Source organism: Canis lupus, chromosome 24 (genome assembly GCF_011100685.1).
Source record: "Canis lupus familiaris isolate Mischka breed German Shepherd chromosome 24, alternate assembly UU_Cfam_GSD_1.0, whole genome shotgun sequence".
Classification (NCBI taxonomy): domain Eukaryota; kingdom Metazoa; phylum Chordata; class Mammalia; order Carnivora; family Canidae; genus Canis; species Canis lupus.
The window spans coordinates 46,878,023-46,902,681 of NC_049245.1; the positions used below are offsets into that span (position 1 = coordinate 46,878,023).

A 24,659-nucleotide genomic window follows, 5' to 3' on the forward strand; every position below is an offset into this window, starting at 1 on the left:
CGGCGTCCGAGCATGCCCCCGTCCTGCACCCCCGTGCCTCCACGCCCCGAGTGCTCCTGTCCCAGAATCAGAGACCCCAGATCCCACCCCCTGCACCCCTGCGCCCTGCAGCCCGCCCCCCCACGGCCCCCAGCCCGACCTCGCCCGTGAGGACAGGGCGCCATCTAGCGGGCAGACGGCGGATGGCGTGCAGGGGCCCCACCTGGTGAGGGGCGCGGGGCGGCCGCTCCCACTTGCACTCCTGGGCCAAGGAGCCCAGGTGGTTGGACGCGGTGAGGCAGCCCCCTAGGGAGCTGGGAGGAGAGTGGTGCCCAGGCCCCGGGCCCCAGCAGGGCCTCACCCACACTGGCCCAGCAGCCCCGGCCGCCCTTCCTGCTTCCCCCTGCGCCTCTCCCTATGATGACAGATGTCCCTAGGACACGCCGGCCTGTGCTGGTGCAGGAGGGCCGCGCTCCCGGGTGAGCACCAGCGCAGGACACGTCCCGTGGGCAACGTGAGGACTGGAGCCGGGACCAGGCCAGCACCTGGCGGTTGTGGGGCAGGGCGGGGGGCACCTGAGGATCCTCAGAACCCACCGGCTGAGTGAGGGTCTCGGATGGCCCACGGCAGGTGCCCGGGCGAGAGGTCACCCAGGCTCACGTTCTGGTCCTGGTTCCAGCCTGTAAATGCTAGTTGTCTGGGGAGGTGTGGCAGCGGCCGCGGCCCTCCGGACCCCAGGACCCCCAGGACCCCCGGGAAACAGCCTCGGGACCCCCGCTGTCACCATGGAGACCAAGCCGATCGTCCCTGGTGGGACTAAAGGATGTGCTTCCTGGTGCGAGGCACCGTGGTGACCTGACAAGGTGGAGGACTGAGCCCGGCCCTGCCGGTCACCTCTGCCCCACCGGGCGCTGACGCTCTATACCCTGAGTGTCAGGGAGACTTGCCACATCCGCACATCCTGAGCGGCCCTGGGATCGTCTTCAGCGCCTGTTGGAGTAACGTCAAGCCCACGGGGACGTTGCCAGAGCGAGAATGAGACCAGTCCCCGTTCTGTGGGCCGCGGCGCCTGCGGAACGCCGCTCACCGTGGCAGGGAGCTGTGTGCGGCGTGGCCCTCGCGTCTAGAGGCTTCTGTGCATTTCCTAAGAGGTCTTCCCTGACGTGGCCACTGCCCCTTTGTCCACCAGAGACAATGGAGGCCCAGGAGGCGAGTTCCGGGGGCCCCAGGCCACATAGAGTCTAACCCAGACGGCCTGCTCGGACCCCACCATTGTGCCTCACGGCTGACCTTGCAGACCCTGAGGGTGTCTTCTCTCCCCTTCTGGGGGGGGGCACCTTCCCTTCTGCAGCCCCAGCAAGGGGCCCGGGCTGCCCGACCCCTGCTCCCACAGGGGGGGCCTGCAGGGGGCCTCTCCCGCCCCCCGTCCCAGCCCCCGTCCAGCGGTGACACTTGCGCTCTGAGTCTGAACGCCGTCTTCCCTTCTGCATGGCAGCCACCCCAAAAACACCCGTGGGTCCCCCAGAAACGCCCATCCTGGGAGGGCCCACGACGGAGCGAGGACCGGAGGGCTGTGTGAAGCATGAGGGGGTGGGCAACCCCGATGCACACACACCCCTGAGACGTGGGCGCCGCGGGAGCCACACGGGGATCCTGGGGAGGAGCATCGGACCCCGAAGGTGGCTGGGAGGGCGCCCTGGGGCGGATTCCTGCCCCGCAGCCGGTGGCGGGCACAGCCTGGCCCCCGGGACGTGCCGCTGCCCCTCTGCCTGGGGCGGCCTCCCGGCCTGGAGCGGCCCAGGTCAGAAGAGCCCGCGGGCGAAGGCTGGGGGCGGCTGTGGCCCCGCGGATGGATCCTGACGTCGGACCCATGGCCGCTGGGGTGGGACCGGTCTCCGTCTCGCCCCCGGGTGACTGGGCCACGGTCATGGGTTCCCCCCGGGGGGCAGGGGGCACGCTGGCCACATCCCTGCTCACAGCCCGGCTATTTTTACCAAAGCCTAATCAGGAACAATCAGCAGAAGCTGAGGAGATGAGGGGATTTGCATGATCCGGTTCCTATTCTTACACGTTAATTAAAAGTTGTTTTCCCCTTGCCTGGGCCGCTCGCGGGGTCCTCCGCAGCCACCGAGGGGCCGCCCACTTGCACTCTCGGGCTGGGGGCGCGGGCCCGGGACGCGACGTGCACTCTGCCCCCGGGGCCTCCGGTGGGCCTTGTCCTGGGACCCCGGGCCCTCACACGCCCACGCGAGCGTCTCCTGGAGTCAGGAAGCCCCTCACGGACCCCGCCTTGGTCCCTCCTCGCTGTGTGCCCGTGGGCCGATGGCTGGACCCCCCTCAAGTGTCATTCGGTCCCAGGGTGACGTCAGGAGCATCCTCTGCTCTCCGTGAGCATCGGTGCCCGTACGATGCCGTGCTGTGTTCCGCGGGCCTCGACGGTAGCCAGCCCTCCACCCCGGGCGCGCAGGGGCCTGTGCTCAGGCCTCCGCACCCCTGGGGTCCTGCCCCCGCTCGGACTTCGGGCGAGGGGCGCACAGCCAAATTGCCAAATGGTCCGATCTGAGCGCAGCCTCCTCATCTGGGGGGGAGGGCAGGAGCCATCAGGTCCAGCGTCTTCGCTGAGGCTGTAGCGATGCGACGCGCTCCCCTCCACCGCCCACTTTGACGGCTCGGCCCGCGCCCCATCCCGAGGAGGCATGGATAAAATTACCTGTTAAGAAATTTGTTTTAGTTAAATTAACATTCAAGTAAATGTCCCAAACCGAAGGAGAACGACCGTGGGCTCCCTGGGGTGGACGGGAGGACCACGAGTGGGCGCGGAGGCTGCGCTGACCCACGGCAAGCTCAGCCCCCGCGGCGAACCCGTCACCCTCGGAGGCGCTGAACCGATTTGCCGGAGGCGGGGCTGTGACCCGGGAGCCCTGGGCCTGTGGGGCTGGCACCCCCACGGTTTTATGGTTTTTCTTGGGGTAACACTTGAAGTTGCGTCCTTGGGGCTGCCTGTCTGGCCGGGTGGAGAGGCGGCCGCGGCTCTGGGCCTGGCTGGTGGCGGCCCCGGGCGGCTCCTACCCTGGCTGCTGGCGCCTCTGGCCCAGGCCCGGGCAGTCCCACTTGCTCGGCTCTTCCACTGACACCCACGGACCCGGGGGGAGATTTTGACTCAGCCTGAGTTCCGGAGACGAAGTAACCGGCATCTCAAAACTGGAACGAACGCCTCGCCCTTAACTGTGCTCGGGCCCCCGGCGCCACCCTCTGCAGTAACGCATCGAAACAGCTCTGAGCAGCGAGGAGGTGCAGGCCAGAGCGCCTGGCCCGCCTCACGTCACATCCCGTCACGTGGACCCTGAGCCCTTCCTGCCAGCCCGGTGTCCACGTCCCACAGATGACCGTCCCCCGACCCTCTGGCCCCCCGCCGGCCAAGCTGCACGCAGAGGCGGGCCCCGGCTCCTCCCCGGCCAGGTGCCGACCTCAGGCGAGTCCCTGTGCCTCGGCCTCGTCCCCTGGAGCTGGGGGCACCTGCCGACGGGTGCACACCTGCAGGCAGGCTGGGAGCCGGGGGCCGGAGCACAGGAGGCTTGGCAAGGAGACAAGGAGCGTGGCTGTCGCTGTGCCGCTGGGAGCGGTTAGGTCCGCAGCATGTTCGTCCTCGGGCGGAGGCCGGCTGCTTGAACCCGCGGCCCGACCGTGCTAGGACCGGCCAGCAAACCCCGTCTGCAAACCGAAACGCTGAGGGGTGGGGGGAGTCCGAGATCTATCTTCAGCTGATTGCTGGGTCCTTCCCCCGGGCTGTCCCTGGAAGGAGCCCTTCCCCGTGTGTCCTCTCCCCTCTCTGGTGACAGCTCCGCGGGCTGGCTGGCTCCAGAGGGGCCCCCAGACCTCAGTCCCTCCCCCGTGACATGCAGGGTCAAGGAAGACCCCTCCTAGACATGGCTCCTGGTTCGACGCGGACCCTCCAATCCGATTCTGACCCTGAACTCAGAACCCAGAAGAAATCGTCATTGGTTCACTGGACAGGAAAGTTCAATTTCAAGAAGCAAAACCCCTCAATGTGCAGAGGCGCATCCACGCACTTTCCCACAGCAGCCACGGACGCTCGAAGGCACGGCGCTGGCGTGTCCCCAGTGAGGTTCTGTGGGGACCCCTCCCCAGGCGCCCCTGCAGCCCCCGGAAGCCCCTCTGGCTCCGGGCCCCACGGAGGCACAGCCAACACCCCGGCCAGACGGACCCCGGGCCGACTCCCCCTCTGCTAAGGACAGCGATGAGCCCTGGGCTCCCGGTCAGGGAGGGCGCCCCCTCCCAGTGAGATGCCCCCACCCGCGCAGGGGCCACGGGCCAAGGGGAGGGGCTGCCCACCCGGAGGGCGGCTAGGGAGGCTCAGGTCCTCCGGCCCAAGCATGGGTAGGCTCGCTCAGAACAGAAACAGAAGCACAGCCTCGGAGGTGACGGCGTCGCTCGAGGTGCATGGCGAGGGCGCCCGGAGGACCCGCGGTCCCACGCGTGGACAGGCTGTCATTCTTGTCCTCCTGGATCCTGCTTGGGCTTCGCTGTTCTCACCCTAATCCTCCTCTATGCTAATGTGACCTTCCCCCGGGAGCCCTGGATTTGGGCCTCGGAGCTGGGTTTGTGCTGGATGAAATCCCTGTCCCTCGGGACGGGGCGACATTTGAATTCGGGACCTCCATCTAGGCGAGGCACTCCGTTCCAATGACCTTAAAATTCCATCTTCTGCCAATATCTGCCTTTGCCTCCCGGGAGGCATGAGCGAGGCTCACCCTGTGCCTGAAGGTCTGAAAAAATTAAATTAAAAACTCATTATGGCCAAGGGAAAGTTAATAAGAAAATCCTAAGCCAGATTTATCAGCTTAAGACCCTTCTTTGTGAACCTTTATTAAACTCGCATGAATTAAAACAGACGCTTGGAATAACTTCACCCGGAGCCTGCAAAGGTTGGGCTCCGGGACCCACAGGTCTCCCCTGCGCCGTGAAGCTCCGGGGCGGCCAGACTGGGTGGAGGCACCCAGCAGCCCGGGCCGGAGCCCCTCGGAGGCCCACCCGAGGCTCAGCGCTCACGCAGCAACCCTGGGACCCACCCCGTCGTCTAATCCAAGGGTGACGCTGCCAGAGGATGTGAGTGGTCACGAAGCCTGAGGCCACGTGTGTCGGCACGGAGGCTCATGGGGCACCCCTCCTGTTGCCGGGACCCGGTGTAAGGACCAGAGCCCCTTGTCCCGCGCCGGGCAGGGCGCGGCCACCTGCAGGCGCCAATGCACAAGGCCTCTGCCTCACTGCTGACCAGCAGGCCCGAGGTCACCTGACCAGCTTGTGGCTATACAGGAGGCTGAGAAAGCAAGTTCTGGAAAATAAAGGGAATTCAGGCAGGCAGCCTAACAGATATGCACAAACTGACCATGGCAACTTAGAAAGAAAACTCTTCATGTCTCAGGAGCTGGAAACTAAACACGGACTTCAGGCACAGCTGGATCCAGGCACCAGTGGCCACCAGGAGCCTCCCTAAGCCGTGCTTCCCCTGGGCTGGCTGCAGTCCTGAGCTCAGGCACAGCTGGATCCAGGCGCCAGCAGCCACCAGGAGCCTCCCTGAGCCGTGCTTCCCCTGGGCTGGCTGCAGTCCTGAGCTCAGGCACAGCTGGATCCAGGCGCCAGCAGCCACCAGGAGCCTCCCTGAGCTGTGCTTCCTCTGGGCTGGCTGCAGTCTCAGGTGTGCACGGCACCCCCACCCCACCCAACACCTTCAAGCAGGTGTGGGCACACCTAGGCCGGGACAGCGGGCACCAGGACTAAGCCACAGGTCCGTTTCTGAATTCCTGCAGGGGGCGAGTACAGGGGTCTGGAGCAGGGATCCAGGCTTGCCTGTAAAGGGCGTGTAGGAATTATTTTCACGTCTGGCACCATCCGCTCCCTGTCACACTCACTCAACCCCGCCACAGATAAGATGTAAATGAGGACATGGCTGTGTGCCAATCAGTTTATTAACAAAACAGGCGACGCCCTGAACTTGGCCCTGGAGGGGGCCAGCGCCTGTGCTGGCCTGCGTTCCCCCCAAGCCGCTGAGAGTCGGGGGTGCTGCAGCCCCAGGACCAAGGATAGTGATCCTGGTCACACACACCCCGAATTCCCAAGGAGTCTGGAGCGAAGCTCACGCACTGCTGGCCGCCTCCTCCTGCCGTCCGGGGAGGTGGACGCAGGCGCCCCTGGCCCGGGCCTTCAGCTGAGGAAACAGGCCCAGAGAGGCTTAGGAACCCCCAAAGGTCGCACAGCTGCTTGAGGCCAGGCCAGACCTGAGGCCGCCTGGACAGGATCACCTGCCGGGGGACGTGGCTTTGTCACTCATGGCGAGCTGGGCCCTGGCCGGGCTTGTCCCTCCCTCTGCGGCCAGGAAGCTGTGCTCTGGGGCCGGGAGCCTGGCCAGGCCCTGTGTGTCCCTCACAGAAGCCCTGACACGTGCCGGGAGCTTTGTGTGCATTGTGCTCCATCCCCAGGCCCTTGGGGACATGCTGTGCCCATTTTGTGGATGACAAAACCAATTCTCATTCAGCACAGGTCGCACAGCCCCTGAGTGGCACCGGCCTCCTGCTATGGGGATATGTGATGCCCCAGCAGAGGGAATGGCCCTGGTGCGGCAGGCGGGGAGGGCCCGGGCAGGTGGGCCCCAGCAGGAGGCGGGTCTCCAGGAGGGCTCAAGGGACAGCAGGGCAGCGGGGAGCCTGCCTCTCCCGTCCCTCTGCCTGCCGCTCCCCCTGCTTGTGCGCTCTCTCTCCTTCACTGTCTGTCAAATAAATTAAATCCTAAAAAAAAAAAAAAAAACAAGTTTCAAGACAGTGAGAGCAGAGCATTGACCAAGTCCGGGCCTTCTGTGCAGGCCACACACGGGGGGGGGGGGGGGGGGGGGGGGGGGGGGGGGGGGGCGGCGGCCCTGGGCGGGATTCTCACCCGGAGGGGTGCTCGGGTTTCTGGCAGCGCCGCACACGGACACGCACACGGCGTCTCAGCCACGAGGACCACACTCTGACGGGAGGGGCTCGCAGTAGCAAAGGCTCGGTGTTGGGTCACCCCCTGTCTGCAGCCGCTGACCCCAGCGCGTGGCGGGACCTCAGGGTGGCGGGACCGCAGACAGGACTCTCCATGCACCACCGCCTAGCTCCCGCCCTGCGAGTGTAGCCTACGGTCTCTCGTGCGTCCCGGCTGTTGCTCTGGCCTCCAGGGCCAGGGAGGGAGAGGCGTGAGGGGGTTTAGGAGGGGGGCCGGGTGCATGCACGTGTGTGTGTGTCCACACGTGCAGGGGAGGTCGGTCTGGAGGCGGTGGGTGGGTGCAGCGTGCAGCCGCAGGGCCTGCTGGGGGAGCACAGCCCTCTGCAGGTGCCCGCATGCCCAGGGAATGGGCCCCGTGGGAACCCGGGGTGCAGGGGCGGCGGGAGGCGGGGCCCCCCGGGGGCAGGTAGAGAGCCCCTCCCGACCTCCCCGGGCTTCCTCGCACGTTCTGAGCACTGTCTGTCCTTATGTCCGCAGTACTCGGGGGAGGTGCCCGAAAACCAGGTGGAGGTGGTGGTCGCGAACCTCACGGTGATGGACCGGGACCAGCCCCACTCGCCCAACTGGAATGCCTTCTACAGGATCATCAGCGGGGACCCCTCAGGACACTTCAGCATCCGCACGGACCCCGTCACCAACGAGGGCATGGTCACCGTGGTGAAGGTGGGTACGCCCCCGCTCCCCGCCGGCCGCCGTGACTTCGCCCCCATCACAGAGCAGAAGCGATGCCCGGGTAAGCGCGAGCCACCCCGACGCTCAGGGCCAAAGGGCGGCTCCCACCCGCTCGTGCCAGGGGCAGGCGCCGCAGGGACCTGGTCGCGGGGCCCCCAGGGACTCGGCGGCCTGAGCTGCGCCCTCCCGCCACCCGGAGGGCCGATGCCGTGCTCGAGCAGGGGTAGACCACCTGCATTCCCGGGTAAGGCCACCCAGCCGGGAAGGGCCACGGCCCCTAACGCCGCGCACCTTGCCTCTAACACCTGAGGAGTCGGCCTGTTTCCCGGAGCAGCAGGAAGGCCTGTGCCTCCGCCTCCCCGTGCGGTCCTGCCCTGGACGCGGTGTCGCGATTACGGATGCGGCTCAAGATGCGTGCGGGGGATGCAGGGCGCGATGACAAGGGGCTGCTGAGGGGCTTGGGGGACCCCGACCTCCCCGGCGTGGCGGTGGAGACAGGGCTCTGTGAACCTGTCATGAATCACAGGTGAATCCCACTCTCTGTGAATTTAAAACTGGGTTTTACAACCTCCGGGCTGAGAGCAGAGGCAGCGGCGCCGTCCCCCCGAGCCTGGACCGCGTGCCCTGGCACGATCCTCAGCTGGCGCCACACGTTCCCCATTTTTCCTTTTTTTTTCTTATTATTTGCACACGGCGACTTTCTCCAAACTCTCCACTTAAAGTCTGTTTAAGGCAGAGGCCTCATCTTAGCATTTCCAGGTTAATTTTGCATCGTCCGGTGGAGACGCGGTGCTTTCCGGCATTCTCTGCAGGGGGGCGGCCGGGACGGGCGTGGGAGGCGCGATCCGCCGCGCGGGGTTCGGGGGGCCGTTCTGGATTCCCGCTGGCTCCTGGCTCACTCACGGCCGGCGCGGGCCAGCCCCCTCTCCAGGCCGCGCCCGGGGCCCGACGCCCAGGTCTGTGGCTCCCGGGGCAGCGGGCCCTGCAGGTGGAGGGTCCGGACCGCGCCCGGCAATGCGAGGACCATTCCGGCCCCGTGGAGGAGAGGCGCGTGGTCAGCCGGCGTCCGGCCATCGCGCAGGCCCCCACTGTGGCGTGTGGCCCAGGCAGGGCCCAGTGGCCTGGGGGGCCTTCCCGCCCCTGCGCTGCCCCCCGCAGCCCCCGCCCCCCTGGCTCATCCTGCCTCCTCCCGGGCTGCAGCCGAGCTGGGCCACAGCACCTCTGCCCACAGACCCCCAGCCCCACTGGGCACCTGTCACCGTCGCCAGCGTCCTCGGGAGCCCCCTCTGCCTCTTCCCACAATCTCCTCCAATGAGGAAACCGCAGGCTCAGACCAATCAGCCCTGTTCTCCTGCCTACACCCAGACCTCCCCTTTTGAAGCGGAAAAGCCAAGAACTGGCCCCTTCTGCTCTCCCCTCCCCAACCCGCCCAGCTGTAAGGCTTGCAGAGGCAGTGGGCGAGCTCTGCCCAGACGCTGAAGCAGGGCCGGGGGGGCAGGAGGGCCGGGGGGCAGGGGCCCAGGGTGCAGCCCCCACGGGCCCTCCCTCCACCAGCCCCCGGGCCTGCAGGCAACAGCTCCCCGAGCAGCAGGGCACGGAAGCGCCTGCCCCCCGCCCCTCCCCCTGTGCCCCCCGCGCGCCCCACGCCGGGCAGCTTCCCCTCAGGCCACAGGCCCAGCTCCCGGCCTCTCAGGAGAGGGTCCTTGCCGGTCTGGGGAGGCAGCCAGGCCGAGCCCCAGCAGTACATCCAGCCAGTCTAATTGAAACTGGTGGGCCAAATTACCTATCGATTTCTCCATTACAAATATGTTTTATTTCACCCTCCTATGGACGTTTATCGGCCATAATAGTCTTTCTGGAAGGCATTCGCACTCAGGCTGGTGACACGATCTTAATGCATGACACGCGATGCTCTTCATGTCCCCCAGGGACGTGAACCAGTAAACAGGGAGAGAGATTTCTTCCTTTGGGTGGTTTGTTCAGAGACAAAACCACCACAGTTTTATGAAACCACTGAAATGGCGCAGCCCCTCCCAGACTGTCCGAGGGTCCTGGCGGAGGGGCTGGAGCCATTGGCAGCTGCTGGACTCCGCGTGGGTGCGGGGGGTGCACCCTGTGGGTCTGGAACCGTCCAGAGCCTGGGACGGAGGAAGCAGTCCGCACCGGGGGGCAGAAGCCCTGGGCCGTATCTCTCAGGTGAGGGCTTCCAGGTTATTCTGCACTGGGAGCCTCATCCGACCCCTGCCCGCAAGGCCATTGAGGGTCCTGCCGGGGCGGAATCTGGGCGCGTGGCCCCCCACAGATGCTCCTGAGCTGCACCCGGCATCAGGCTAGGTGACGGGCCTCGGGGGTGGACAAGGGAGGTGTCGCGTCCCCCTGCCTGCCCCAGGCTGACCCACAATGGCACCAACGCCTCCTCAAGGGGCCGGCGGGGCAGCGGAAGGCATCAGAGCGACAGGGCGTGTGCCACCGAAGGACATGGTATCTCATGGCAGGGCTCCAAGGGCCTGCGGGGACCACCCTGCCCCCCGGCAGACAAGGACATCCCGCCTGGAGAGGACGATGGGGCTCAGCCCAGAGCCGCCCTCTCTGGAGGGTATTGGCCTCCAGACCCTCTCGAAGGGCCAGCTTCGGGCTTCCAGAACCCCCGGGCCCCGCCTCTGCTCTGATTTAGCTTTCAAAGCCCTTTTCGGATCTACTGCTCACCTGCAGCGGGAGCTGAGAAGGCAAGGGTTTGATGCACCAGGCGTAAGATACTTTTTTTTTTTTTAAGATTTTTCTTTATTTGAGAGAGAATATGAGAGCATGCACAAGCAGGGGGAGCAGCAGACGGAGAGGGAGAAGCAGGCTTCCCGCCGAGCAGGGGCCCCGATGTGGGACTCGATCCCAGGACCCCAGGATTGTCACCGGAACCCTGGGGGGCCCCCCGGGCACCCCCAGGTGTAGGATTTCTAATGCTCCCTGAGTCAAAGGCTGAGCCGCTGGGGGACCCGGGGGGGCTGGCTTGGGTCGGGTCAGCAGAGGCGCCGCCAGCCGCGAGCACAGGCTCCTGACCCTGGCGCTCTTCTGTTCACGGCGAAGATCTCCGGGCGCCCCGACATGCCGGGACTGGTCTCTCCTGGCCCCGCAGTCGGGCCCTCGCTTGCCCCCCACCGCCTCATCGCCGATCTCGCTCAGAGAGGTTTGTAACTCCCGAGGTCGGGATGCGTCACCCTCAGAAGTAGGCTTTGCGTCCACGCCCACGCCCGTCACACCTGCACACGCCTGACAAGGCAGCCGGCTTCCCTTCGCGTTCTCCAGTTCGAGTCTGTCTTCACTTTCCCTTAATTTTCCCAAAAGTGACTCTGCTGTGGCTTTTCAGATCTGGATCTGAACAGGGTCCCCCCACCCCCACCCCCCGCCATGCATTTGGTTATAACATGTCTTGAATCTCTCATGGCCTAGAACATTCCACCCACCATTGGCCTGCATGGACGCCGGGCCAGCTGGCCGATGCAAGGCCCCACGTGCCGCGCCGTCCGACCACTTCCTCGCGGGTTCTTGTTCCTCGTTCTCCCTCCCGCGCTGCCGGCAACCTGGGATTTAGATCTGCGGGGGCCCGTCCGTGGGGAGGAGCTCGCGGCTGAGGCTGGGTCACGTCGCAAAGCCCATGGTGCCCGGTGGTCCCGCTCCGGTCACCTGCACCCGACGGGTGGGCTCCGGGGTGCAGCCTGTTCCCGTCGTCCCCCCGCAGTCGGCCTTTCCCGGCCGCAGCGTGATGCTTGTAGCTGCACCTGCGCGGCCCCCCAGCCTCCACCTGCTGGTTCCTCGTCTAACCGTGATCCTTGGCCACGCAACGTCCTTTGTGAGTGAGCACGAGGTGGTGCTCCTCAGATTGTCATTCCTGGGCTAGACTTAGCACAAAAGGGCGTCCCCTCGTCGACAGGAGCCCCCCGGCGTGCCTGTGAGCGGGGCGTGGAGGTCATAGAGGGACCGCAGGGCGCTGCGCTGCTGCTCCGGGGGGGGCGGGGGGGCCGAGAGTGCAGGTTGCCTCGAGGAGCTGCGAGAGGCCAGCCCTGCCCTGGGGACCTCAGCCTAGGGACGCTGACTTATGACCTCCAACCTCCGGAGCCGTAAGACAGCGAGGTTGTGTGGCTCCAAGCCACCTCGTCGGAACAGGGACCTCGCACAGAGTCCAGCAGCAAAGGCGGACGGAGGCTTCGGGACGGCCACGCTGCCTGCTGCCACCCCGAAGGTCCCCCCGTGATATTTTGGGCCACCTGGGTCATCCCGGGCCATCTCCCGCTGCAAGACCCCGACCATCAGGCTCACAAAGCCCCCGTGCCCCGGAGGGCGACACGGTCACAAATGCCAGATGTTTGGACCCGATGTCTTTGGAGGCCATCGATCGTTCCCACCAGAGCAATAAGCAAACTCATGAGCGTGTGTGGGTGTGTGGGTGTGTTTCCACGTCCTCGGTACCGTTAAGACTGCACGGATTTGTACGTATCCGTATCGGGTGTGCTTAGTCAGCCGCTGTCGTTGCCGACCTTGCCCCCGGCGAGTGGGAGCCCACCCACCCCCCCGACCCCGCCCCGGCCGGTCCCGGGGTCCTTCCTGGGTCCTTCCGCCACCAGCCTGTTCCCGAGCGCTTCCGTGCACTGTGGCCCAACCGGGGGAGGCGCCTGCCTCACATCGGAGCCCCCATGGGCACCGCCGCCCTCCATGTGGCCGGCCCCTCGGCCCCCTAGGGAAGCAGGGAGGCTTCCCCCCCCCAGCACTGCCCATCCTCACTGTCTCCCCGTGTCTTCCACTGATTCAAACGGCCGTTTCATTCTAACCTAACAGCGGAGGATTTTTACTTAAATTCAGTGACTCCATACTTCTGTCTCCTTCCTCTTACACTGAAAAATCTGACTTCGGAACCACGTTGTCACAAGCGCTGATTCACTTTTCCCTGCAACATGCATAAAAGGGCGCTCAGAATAACGAGCCCAAGTCATGACCAACCGTGCGAAGACCAAGGGAGCTTAAGGCTTCTGTGCAACGACCGTTGTCCTTAAAATCGATCCCATCAGGAACTGCCATCTAGACGCTGCGCTGGGCACCTGAAATCGCTCTGCTCCGGGGAGTCATGCTGCCAGCTGGTACATAGTCTCCCTTTACTCCAGTTTGCCTGCGGTTTTCAGAGGTCACGTTGCATATATATAATTTTATTTGTGACGTGAGTCACAGCTCCGTGCCGCAGCCCTGCCCCCCACCCCGTGCCGCCCCTCTGCAGGCAGGGGACCATCCTCACGCGTTTTCTGGTTCGCTCGTGTGGTCTTGGTCTTCCTCTCTGCAAATAGGAACAAATACAAATTCCGGTTCCTGTCCCTCTACACTGAAGGCCGCACGCTGTGTATCTACCGCTCATCGGCAGATCCTGGAGGTCTGTGCACCTCGCTCAGTGGGTCTTCCCCGCCCTTTCTGTCCTCACAGCTGCAAACTTCCAGCCGCCCTGGGCTTCGGGGCTGCCTCCTGTGCGCGTCCTCCAGGAGGACACAGCGATCCCGCCGGGAACCTTCCTGCGCAGAAGTTCCCTTGCGTGTGTGGCAGCCTGGTCTTTGAGTCGCTACGTGTGGCTCCGCATCTCAGGGCCCCAAGTGCCTCCGTGCAACTTCCCTCCCTCCCCAGAGTGTGGGGAGCACCGCAGACCATAGAACTGTTGTAGCGTTTGTCATTCGGGGTCCTGGCACCCCAAGAGGGTGTAGCAGGGGATCACGTTAGTGCAGGAGCCACGTGCAGGGGAAGAGCGCCCACAGGCCGGTGTCTGAGTGTCCTGGGGCCGCCGTGACAAATTACCAGAAACAGGGGCTGGGGGTTAACACAACAGGAGAGAAGGCCCGCTGCACCCAGGAGGGCACCCTCGACAAACAGCCCTGGAGGCCTCGACCTGCTGAGAGCTCGGGCCGTGAACGGCTGCCCCCCGGGAGCTGGGGCCCCCAGGAGCCCGGCTACGGCCAGGCCCTGGCATGATGGGAAGGCACGTTGGGGGGGGCCTTTACCCCACAGGAAGCCAGAGACGAAGCAGTCTGCACACGGCTTCCCTTGGGACCGGTGTCCTGGGCACGGAGCCGGGTGGCAGGAGCAGGAGGGGACCGGGGAGGCAGGTGCACACCAGGCAGCCACGGCCACCGCCCCCGAGCCAGCCCCCAGGCACCTGCGCCAGCTCACCCCCTTGGGCCTCTCGTTGCAGGCGGTCGACTACGAGCTGAACCGAGCGTTCATGCTGACTGTGATGGTGTCCAACCAGGCGCCCCTGGCCAGTGGGATCCAGATGTCCTTCCAGTCCACGGCAGGGGTGACCATCTCAGTCGTGGACGTCAACGAGGCGCCCTACTTCCCCTCGAACCACAAGCTGATCCGCCTGGAGGAGGGCGTGCCCAGCGGCACCGTGCTGACCACGTTCTCGGCCGTGGACCCTGACCGCTTCATGCAGCAGGCCGTGAGGTGGGTCCGCAGAGCACGACCTCCCCCCACGCCCCGCCCTCGGGCCTCGGAAGGGGCCTCCCCCCACCGGGCTCCCTCGCTGCCCATACGGAGGAGCCGCCTAGCGCCCAGTGAACCCTGCAACCCGGAGGGTCTCTGGTGAGCTCTCAGCGGTGTCCCCGACCCATGTCGTCTCTCCAGCGTTGCCAGGGGCTCCACCCCAGAAGGTGGAGAAAGCTTTCGGGACCCAGGACCCCATACTGGGCTGGGGGGAAGCTCCCCGGCGTCCATGCAGGCTGGGGGACCAGGGGCGGGGCTGGGGCTCGGGCCACCCTCCCTTCACCTCCTCACCTCCTCCCTCCTCAGATACTCGAAGCTGTCGGACCCAGCCAACTGGCTGCACATTAACGCCACCAACGGTCAGATCACCACGGCAGCCGTCCTGGACCGCGAGTCCCTCTACATCAAGAACAACGTCTATGAGGCCACCTTCCTGGCAGCTGACAACGGTGCGCCCCGCTCCAGGGGGTGACTGTGGGTGGGGGGCCCGCCCAGCACTGGAGAAGGTGGAGGGGCGAGGCTGGAAGGCCCCTGCGGTGCCAGGTGCCCTGTGCAGTGCCGCGAGCTGCCCCTCGTCCCCCAGTGCCCCCAGGCCGCCCCCTCTCTGCATCCGGGGCTCAGCTCATCGCCGCCTCCAGGCAGATACACGCCCCTCAGCTCTCCCGCGGGGCGCCCTCGTGGGCACCGGGGGAGCCGGGCCAGCAGCAGGGGGCCAAGCTGCGTCCAGCCTGGTCTCAGTGGAACATGACCTGAGCAGTTTCTGAGTTCCCATGGGGTAGACTGAGGGCAGCTGAATGACACTCACGCTTTGGCAGAACGGCCCGGTCGTGCCGACTACAGGCCAGGATAGGTGGGGGCGGGCCTCCCCCAAGCAGCCCCTGGGGTGCCGGCCCCGGGGCTCCGAGCACCCACTGTCCAGGCCCTCGCAGCCCTCAGGGAGCAGGGGCCCCGTGGGGCTCAGAGTCGGGCAGGCACCGTGCGAAGCCACACACGGCAGCCGGAGCCCTGGGGCTGGCAGACGGTGATGGTGAGACCCCCCGCCCGAGCCAGGATGAGGAGCCCCAGGAGCTGGGGTCGCAGGGTGAAGGTGACCCCGGCAGGGGTGAGGCGGGCTGGGCAGAGGCACTGGGGCCTTCAAGGGAGGCAGACAGTGCCTCACGGCCGGGCACTGGACTCCCAGCCCCGAGGCCACCGCTCCCTGGACCCAGGGACCCAGGAGGCGGCGAGGCCCCCAGCCCCGTACCCAGCCCACTCTGCACAGGAGGGGAGAGGCAGTGAGGGAGAAGGAGGATTCTAGAGCCAGGGATCAGTGCCAGCACCACTGAGGGGTGGGAAGAGACCTGACCGCTCCGTGCCTCGGTTTCCTCCTCTGTAGAATGGGGATGAGCCCCCCTCTCTCCTGCAGCTGCGAGGATTAGGTGCGCCGGTGTCCTCAGAGCCCTGGGAGCCGTCGGCCAGGAGCCACATTTCACTGCAAGGGAGGTTGGGAAATGCGGCCCAACAGCTGGGCAGGGTGACCTCAGATAAAATCTCGGGGCTCCGGTTCTTCTATCAACGTCAAAAGGGGGGAATGGATATTGGGGGACAGCTCAGCAATCTCTTGCCCCAGTGAGATGAATGAGAAACAAGTCCACCAGACACTTTCAGGGAGTAGGTTCTGGAAGAAAACAAAGCAGGGCGAGGGAGGGAGGGGCCGGCATTTGCAGCTGTGCTCCTGGGGAGCTGACTGCGGACCAGAGGGAACAAGCCAGGGGGAAACAGCGCAGAGGGGAGACCCAGAGTTTGGAAGCAGCCCGCGCAAAGGCCCTGAGGCCGACCTGTGGAGGTCCGCTCGGGCAGGTTCTAGGTCAGGGGTGCAGCCCAGGCCCCGGAGCAAGCAGAGCCCTTGCACAAAGGCTCGTTCCGCGGCAATGAAAGCCGGGGCCCGGTAACCACCCGCCAGCCTCCTCCCTGCCTTCCCTGACCTACGGGACCCAGAAAAGCCGAGGCCTGGCTGTGGCCGTGAGGTGCACCGGCCCTGGTTGCGGGGAGCAGCGTCTCCTCCAGAGGCTCAAGAGGCTGCATTAGGAGGTGGTTTTGAACAAACCCGGGGCCGACGCAGCAGAAAGCCGAGAGGACGGCGAGACTGTGAGCAGGGTGCATGCAGGCTGTGGGGTCCCTGGTCCCCCCCACCGTGCTGGCCGGCACCCACGCCATAGCGGCCTCCATGGCCAGGCCCAGCTGCGCCCTGGCCCGGTGCTCTCATGGGTTCCTGAGACCGTGAAGACACGTGCTGGGCCATATGTCATAGGTGCCTGCCTCGGCTTTGCCACCAAGGGGTACTGCAGCCGGAAGATCTCTGACCCCAAGCCTGGGGCATCTGTGTCGCACGCACCCACGTGCACGCGGCCCTGGGCCAGACCTGGGGGCTCAGGGAACCGACGGGGCCCTGGGGTGCTCTGGGTGTGCAGAGCAGGTCCGCACCGAGGCCTGCAGGCCGGGAGCCCCGGAGGCCCGCTCGCTGGGCTGGGGAGGCACCCAGGGTCCGCATGTGGCTCAGGGCTCCTGGCCTCAGGCGCCTGCAGGGTGGGGCCAGGGAGACACGGGGGCGTGGACAGGGTCGCGGGCTATGGAGAGACGGGGAAGTGGGTGCCGGCCCCACAGGGCAGGGGTGTGGGTGCCTAGTGCTGGGCATGGTGGGCACCATCTTCTGTAGCTGTGCACCAGTACAGCTCCATGTGAGTGCTCTATGTGGGGGCGGCTGTGTGTGTATGTGCATGTGTGCATTGTGGGGGTGTATGCACATGGGTGCTGTATATGTACATGTGTGTGCGTCTGTGCATGCCTGTGTAGGGGTGTGTATGTGCACATGGGTGCTATGTGGGTGTGCATGGGTGTGCATGTCTGTGTATATGTGTGTGCCTGTGTATGCGGGCATGTGTGTGCACGTGTGTGTACGTGTCTGCGCCTATGTACATGGGTGTGTGCACATGCATGCATGTGTGTATGTGTGTGTACACCTGTGTGCCTGTGTGTGCATGTGTGTGCCCATGTGTATTGTGTGTGCATGTGTGTACATGTATGCATGCCCATGTGTGCATGTGTCTGTGTGTCTGCATGTGTGTGTGCACCTATGTGCATGTGCATGGTTATGTTGCATGTGCGTGTGTGTCTATGCCTGTGTGTATGCCTCTTTATGTGCATGTGCGTGCATGTCCACCTCTGTGCATGTGCATATGTGTCTATGCCTGTGTGTACATGCATGTGTGTGTCTGTGTGCATGTCCCCATGTGTGTGCATGTATGTGTGTGTCTGCACCTGTGTGTGTGCCTGTGCGTGCATGTGCATGTGTCTATGCCTGTGTGTGCATGCATATGTGTGCGTGTGCATGTGTGTATGCCCCCCATGTGTGTGCATATCTCTGTCTGTGTGCATGTGCATCCATCCATGTGCACCTGTGTGTGCATGCCTGTGCATTCATGTTCGTGTGTCTATGCCTCTGTGTGTGTGTGCGTGTGCGCCTTGGTGCATGTTTGTGTGTCTATGCCTGTGTGCGCATATATGTGCATGTGCATGTGTGCATGCCTCCATGTGTGCATGTGTCTTGTACACATGCATGTGTGTGCACCTGTGTGTGCATGCCTGTGCGTGCGTGTGCATCTGCCTGTGTGCCTGTGTGCATGCATGTGTGCGTGTGTCTATGCCTGTGCGTGTGTGTCTGTGTGTGTGTGTGTGCATGTGCATGCATGTGTATGTGTGTCTATTCCTGTGTGTATGCCCCCGTGTGCATGCGTGTCTGTGTATGTGTATGTGCGTGTGTATGCCTATTCCTGTGTGTACGTGCATGTGTGTGCAAGTGTCTATGCCTGTGCATGTGTGTGCATGTGTCTATGCCTGTGTGTGTGCGTGCATGTGTGTGCATGTGTGTCTATGCCTGTGCGTGCATGTGCATGTACCTATGCCTGTGTATATGTGCATGCGTGTGCCCACTCACAGCTGTGGGTCTGGTGGCGGCTGCACATCTGAGGCCGTGTCCTGTGTGCAGCTGAGTGGCCATGTGTCTGACGGTGGGTGTTGGTGCAGGTCCGGGACTCTTGGGGGCCATGGCCGTGGTGTGTCCCGTGCAGACCTGTCATCTGTCCCCGGGGCCCTGGGGCTGGCGTTGGCCTGCTGCGTGTCATCGTGTGCCCGTGGCCGTGGGGCACACAGAGCAGCCCTGTAGGGTCACCTGCATCTGTCCCACAGGGATCCCCCCGGCCAGTGGCACCGGGACGCTGCAGATCTACCTAATCGACATCAACGACAACGCCCCTGAGCTGCTGCCCAAGGAGGCGCAGATCTGCGAGAGGCCCGGCCTGAATGCCATCAACATCACCGCGGCCGACGCCGACGTCGACCCCAACATCGGCCCCTACGTCTTCGAGCTGCCCTTCGTGCCCGCCGCCGTGCGGAAGAACTGGACCATCACCCGCTTAAACGGTGAGCCCGCCCCGGGCACCGGGACAACTGGACACGTCTGGGGTGTGGACACATCTGGGGCGCAGCCCACAAGCCGGGACCCGTGGGAGAGCGAGCAGTGGAGACGGGCCGTCCCCCCACCGGAGCCCCTGGGGACTGTCCCCTGAGGGGCCTTGAGGACAGTCCCGGTCCCGCCGCTGTAACGAGCTCACCTGTAGTCCCCGCGCCCTGCGCCCGGCCCCATGGGTGGGGCCCCGGCCCATCTCTCTCCTCTAGGTGCGGGCCTGTTGTATGAAAGGGCCTCCAGGTCCTACAGTTTCCTAGCACTGTGAGGATGCACCTAGAAAGGTCACGCCAGTGCCTCACGTGTCTGGGGGTACAGGAGCACACCTGTGACCCAAGCCCTCACCAACACTGAATGTCATTTTTAAAAAAAGCATTTTTCCAGTGTTTTAGCCAAAATCATGGTTTCCATTCACATCTCTCAACCATGCGCGTTTTTTTCCCCATTTATTTATTGGCCGTTTGCGGTTCTTCTGTGAATTGCCTGTGCCATGCCCTTGCCTGTTTATCTTTGAGAAGGTCTTTTTCTAATTGATTTGGTAGAACTCTTTATATATTAAGGAAACAATTTCTTCAACATGTTGCAATTGCTCCTTCTGGAATCACCAGTGTCTCCTCACTTTATGGAGTGGTCTGGCGTGCATGTGCGCGTGCGTGTGCCTGAGCGCGTGTGCACGTGTATATGAACCAAACAGGTACTTTAGATTGTCATGCTGTCAGACTCCGTCGTCCCCTTCGGACGTCCCGCTCTAACGGGGTGCTGGCTGCAGACTGAAGGCAGCCTGTCCTGTCACCCCGCACCAGGTGACTACGCCCAGCTGAGCTTGCGCATCCTGTACTTGGAGGCTGGGATGTACGATGTCCCCATCACCGTCACCGACTCTGGGAATCCCCCGCTGTCCAACACGTCCATCATCAAGGTCAAGGTGTGCCCGTGCGATGAGAACGGGGACTGCACCACCATCGGTGCCGTGGCGGCGGCCGGCCTGGGCACCAGCGCCATCGTGGCGATCCTCATCTGCATCGTCATCCTGCTCAGTGAGTACAGCTGAGCCACGCGTGCAGACCCGTGCCCCCACGCAAAGACCCGTGCCCATGCGCATACACCCATGCCCACATGCGCACACCCGTGCCCACGCACACAGACCCATGCCGGCACATGCAGACCCATGCCCATGCACACAGACCCATGCCGGCACACGCAGACCCGTGCCCACGCACACACACCCGTGCCCTTCCATGCAGAACTGTGCCCACATATGCACAGACCCATGCCCATGCGTACACACCCGTGCCCATGCACACAGACCTGTGCCGACATACACAGACCCGTGCCCATGCACATAGAACCATGCCCACACACTCGCAGACCCGTGCCCACGCGCACCCACACCCCGCTCACGGTGCGGCCCCGCCCCCGCAGCCATGGTCCTGCTGTTCGTCGTGTGGATGAAGCGCAGGGAGAAGGAGCGCCACACCAAGCAGCTGCTCATCGACCCCGAGGACGACGTTCGTGACAACATCCTCAAGTACGACGAGGAGGGCGGCGGTGAGGAGGACCAGGTGAGGCTCTGCTCCAGCGTCCGCCAGCGTCAGGGCCGCTCTCTGCCCTCAGCCCAGGACCCAGCCCGCAGCCTCGCACCCCCCGGGGGCCGCTAGGTGACCAGACGGCCGTGCACGGGGCGCCCTGGGGGAGCTCCAGGGAGCTGCCTGGCTGCACCTGGGTCGCGTCGCCATCAGGGGCCTCGGGCAGCTCCTTCCACCACGTGCTCGTGCCCCCCCGGAGCACGGCGACAGTGACCCCAGCCCCAGGCTCTCCCAGGGAAACCAAGGCATGTGCACAGGAGCTGCCGGGGTCCCAGGTGCGGAGCCCCAGACCATGAGGGCAGCCCGGGGGGCAGGACTGGGAGGACCTGGGGAGCGGGGGGCAGAGTGGGGGGGGCAGAGCAGTGCGGCAACAGCTGGGACCTCAGGCGTCTGGGCCCCCGGTGACGGCCCCCACGGCCCGCCTCTCGCGCCCAGGACTACGACCTGAGCCAGCTGCAGCAGCCCGAGGCCATGGAGCACGTGCTGAGCAAAGCCCCGGGAGTGCGGCGGGTGGATGAGCGGCCCGTGGGCGCCGAGCCCCAGTACCCGGTCAGGCCCGTGGTGCCCCACCCGGGGGACATCGGGGACTTCATCAGCGAGGTGCGTGCTCCAGGGGCGCAAGGCCGGGTGGGGGCAGGAGGGTCAGCGCCGGTGCGAGCAGAAGCAGGGGGCCAGGGCGCGGGGGCCTCCGGGCACACAGCAGGTGTCGTGGGGTCAGTGGACACGATGACGTCAGACGTCCAGGTCCTGGTCCTCGGGCTCACCCCCCATTGCAGGGACACGGGCTGTGGACCGTCCTGTGCACCTGCTGCGGCCCCGCTCTGCTGTTGGGCCACATGGGCACCTCAGCCCCTGGTCATAGACCCCGACCCCCCCTCCCCCGGTTCCCTGACGGCCCCTCAGTCAACCGCAGGGAGCGCTTGCGGAGCACCTACTGTGTGCAGGGCCCAGCGACGTCCCCTCCCGGCCGCTTCCCCAGCTCCCCTCCTGGGCCTAACCCTGCGCCTCTGACCCCAGGGCCTGCGCGCTGCGGACAACGACCCCACGGCGCCCCCCTACGACTCCCTGCTGGTCTTCGACTACGAGGGCAGCGGCTCCACCGCAGGCTCCGTCAGCTCCCTGAACTCGTCCAGCTCCGGGGACCAGGACTACGACTACCTGAACGACTGGGGGCCCAGGTTCAAGAAGCTGGCGGATATGTACGGCGGCGGCGAGGAGGACTGAGCGGCCTGGCCCCGGGCGCCGGCGGAGCGGGACTGCGGGAGGCGCCGGGCTCCCCGACTCCCCGCGGCCGTGTCACTTAGTGGTGTGTTAGGGGGTCCCTCCCCGCCCCAGCCCCCCCAACAGTGAGCTGTCTGGCATGAGCCCTTCTCGCCCCGCGGCGCGCCACCCGCCGCAGTAGCTGGCTAGCACGGAGAGCAGCGAGAGGCACTCTGTCTTAACTTGAATTTCTTAGAACAGAAGCACTGTTTTTAAAAAAAAAAAAAAAAAAAAATGAAAGTGCCTTTTGGTACATGTATCAGATTCCCTCAAACTCAGGAGTGACGAAAAGCAAGCAGACAGACCACGTACGTCCCCCCAACCCCAGTCCTGAGCGCCCCCGACCCCAGCTAGCCCCAGCTCTGAAGGCGCCAATTAAGGAATCGGGGAGAACCTGTCTCTCTCTCTCTCTCTCTCTCTCTCTCTCTCTCTCTCCCTCTCTCTTTCTTTTTTGGGTCTTTTATTAAGAAAAACAGTGGGTGATTTGCTTAACAAAATTGACAAAGAAATCGTTGGGGTTCAAACCCCAAAAGCCCATCTGAGTCCTCAAGCTTTGCTGGACACGGTCAGGGTTTCCTGGGCCTTTGGCGCCCCCCCCCCCCCGATCCCCCCCCCCCCCCCGAGGTAGGGGGCAGGCCGGGGGCCGGCAGGGGGCAGGCCTGGGGCAGGTCGGGGGCAGGTCGGGGGCAGGTCGGGGGCAGGCAGGGGGCAGGCAGGGGGCAGGCCGGGGGCAGGTCGGGGGCAGGCAGGGGGCAGGTCGGGCGCAGGTCAGGGGCAGGCAGGGGGCAGGCAGGGGGCAGGCAGGGGGCAGTGGGGGGACAGGCCAGGAGAGCCCCCGGGGCGGGCCCAGCCCATCTACCAAAGGCACGTGTGCACCCTCGGCTCGCACCGAGTTTCTGGCTGCCCCGGCTCCCGACACCGTGCACAGGTGGCAGTGGGGCTCCAGGGGGCTTCCCCGACACTCACCATCTCTGCCCTTTGGCCCCCCAACCACGAGGCCTGCCCGAGAGACAGCTGTCCCCCCCGGAAATGCCACGCAGGCCCCCGATGCCTTCGGTCCAGAAGGCTGCACCTCCCAAGAAGCCGCAGCCCAATCGAGCGAGCATCCCTGAACACCTGACACGAGCCCCCCGCCCCCGCCAGCGGGTTCCTGGAGGCCCCCGTGCAAGGCTCCGCTGGCGACACCCGGACGCCCTCAGCCCCTCGGAGGCCCGTGCGGACGGCAGAGAGCGCGGACACCTGCACGTGCCTCAGGCAGCCTCTCCCCCAGGACTCGCAACCTGACGTGGACAGTGAGGCTCTGCTCCGAGTGGCCGGGACAGCCCGCCGTTGCCCTGCCGTCGGCCTCAGATGCATCTGGACGGCACCCACCTGACGCAGTGACCCAAGTCCTCTCCTGGGGACCCAGGGCAGCACCGAGCAGCCGCTCAGACTCCCGGGGATGCCGCTGCCCTTTGCACGGGGACTGTCTGATGCGCCAGCCTGCCAAAGGACAGCAAGAGACGCTCTGTGCGTCCCAGGGACCCGCCAGGGAGACCCGCTGCGTTGGTTTCCCTGGGTGATAAAAGGCCACGCAGGCCCTGGTGGGACACGACCCCTCCTGGGAGCACCCTGGAAAGGGGGTGAGGGGTGCCCTGGCCCTGGGCGGGCCTTGGCGTTGGGGGGGCCCGTGGCGAGCAGGCAGGCCTCGCGCCCATCCTGGAGCCCTGGGTCGGGGGAGAGCTCAGCCTGGTCCCCATGCTCCCGGCCTGAGGCCTTGGATGCTCCCCCCGTGGCGACGGTCACCCTCTTTTCCAAACAGCTTTGGCCTCAGAGGCGTGTGTGTAGCAGGCAGGGTGGTGTCCCCGCGGGGTGTCAGGGCTCCTCCCCAGGCCACACTCACCACCTCCGCCACTGTCCCCGGGCCGGGCTGGGGCCCTGGCCTGCGGCCTGATGGCTGTAGGGCTCCGTCCCCGACCCCGTCCCCGCTGCCTGGCGGGGGGACGAAGGAGGTGCCCGTGCCCCCCGCTGGATGCGCCTCCGCAGACGCCTCTCTCTCTGCGTCAGGGGTGGGTGGCCCGCCTGGGGGGAGGGACCGGGATCGCTCAGGGCCAGACGAAGACTGTCCGGCGTCTGGGGGCGCGGCCATCTGGGGACTGCTGGTGGGGTCAGGGCTGGCAGGACGTGAGCTGGCATCTTCTGTGTTTTGTTTGTTTTTGGAACGTTTATCCTCCTGTCGAACTTCTCGGCACGAACATGTTCTGGGAGCCGAGGCAGCTGTGGACGCTTCTCTGAAATCTCGAGCCCCCCGGGTGGCCAGGGCCCTGGGCTGTGCTCGGGGACGGCTGTGCGGGGCTCAGCCCGGGACGCACCCACCCCGTGGCGCCCGGCGCCCCACCGCCCCGCCCCACCGCCCCACCCCACCGCCAGGGCCCCGACGCACCTCGCCTGGATCACGCAGGCTGAGGCTGGGCCACGCCGGGGGCCACGCGTGCCCTCCACACAGTCCCCGGGGGCTGGGGGGGCTCGCCGTGCCCCCACACCCACTTCACTGCGCACTCGGTTCTGAGGTCGAGCTGGGCGTGCCAGCAGCGTCACGCCTCCCGCAGCCTGTAGACCCACCGTGCCCGAGACCCGGGGCCCGGCCGCGGGGGCCCAGACTCCGCGCTGGCAAAGCCCTAGGGCGCACCTTCATTTCTGTAGGGGATTTTGTTCTGTGAACAGGAGAAACCCGCGGGGGTGGCGCGGCGAGGACGCGGCCGTGGTCGGGGGCGCCCAGCCGAGGACCCCCGTGTCCGTCTGTCCTCACACCCCGCGCCTTTGCTTTCCCGTGTCTCTCAGCACAAGTGCTGGGCCTCCGGCCACCACAGGCGTCAGAGGTAACGGCCACACGTCAGTTCCCCGAGATGCCTCAGTTTCCCTAGCGTGAGCACCGGCCGACACACACACACACACACACACACACACACACACACACACACGGTCCTTTGAGAGGTAAAAGGTTAGGGGAGGGGAGTCTCAATTTTTGTCAATGCTGAAAAGAGCACCAAAAACCCCGCACAAACTCTCCCATGCACAGAGCGTGCCGTGAAGCAGCTCGCGCAGCGCGGTGCACGTGACAGGTC

General features: G+C 65.3%; 1 protein-coding gene across 1 annotated transcript in view; it reads left to right on the forward strand.

Annotated features, from left to right (window-relative positions):
* Positions 1-21,823, forward strand: part of CDH4 (cadherin 4) — a 500,399-nt gene extending 478,576 nt beyond the window's left edge. The window contains exons 9-16 of the mRNA XM_038572777.1: positions 7,504-7,689; positions 13,916-14,169; positions 14,515-14,657; positions 18,433-18,666; positions 19,513-19,746; positions 20,132-20,271; positions 20,731-20,895; positions 21,313-21,823. Of these exons, the coding sequence (XP_038428705.1) occupies positions 7,504-7,689; positions 13,916-14,169; positions 14,515-14,657; positions 18,433-18,666; positions 19,513-19,746; positions 20,132-20,271; positions 20,731-20,895; positions 21,313-21,519 (1,563 nt within the window). The 3' untranslated portion in view covers positions 21,520-21,823. The remainder of the gene's footprint in view (positions 1-7,503; positions 7,690-13,915; positions 14,170-14,514; positions 14,658-18,432; positions 18,667-19,512; positions 19,747-20,131; positions 20,272-20,730; positions 20,896-21,312) is intronic.
* Positions 21,824-24,659: the final 2,836 nt, after the last annotated feature.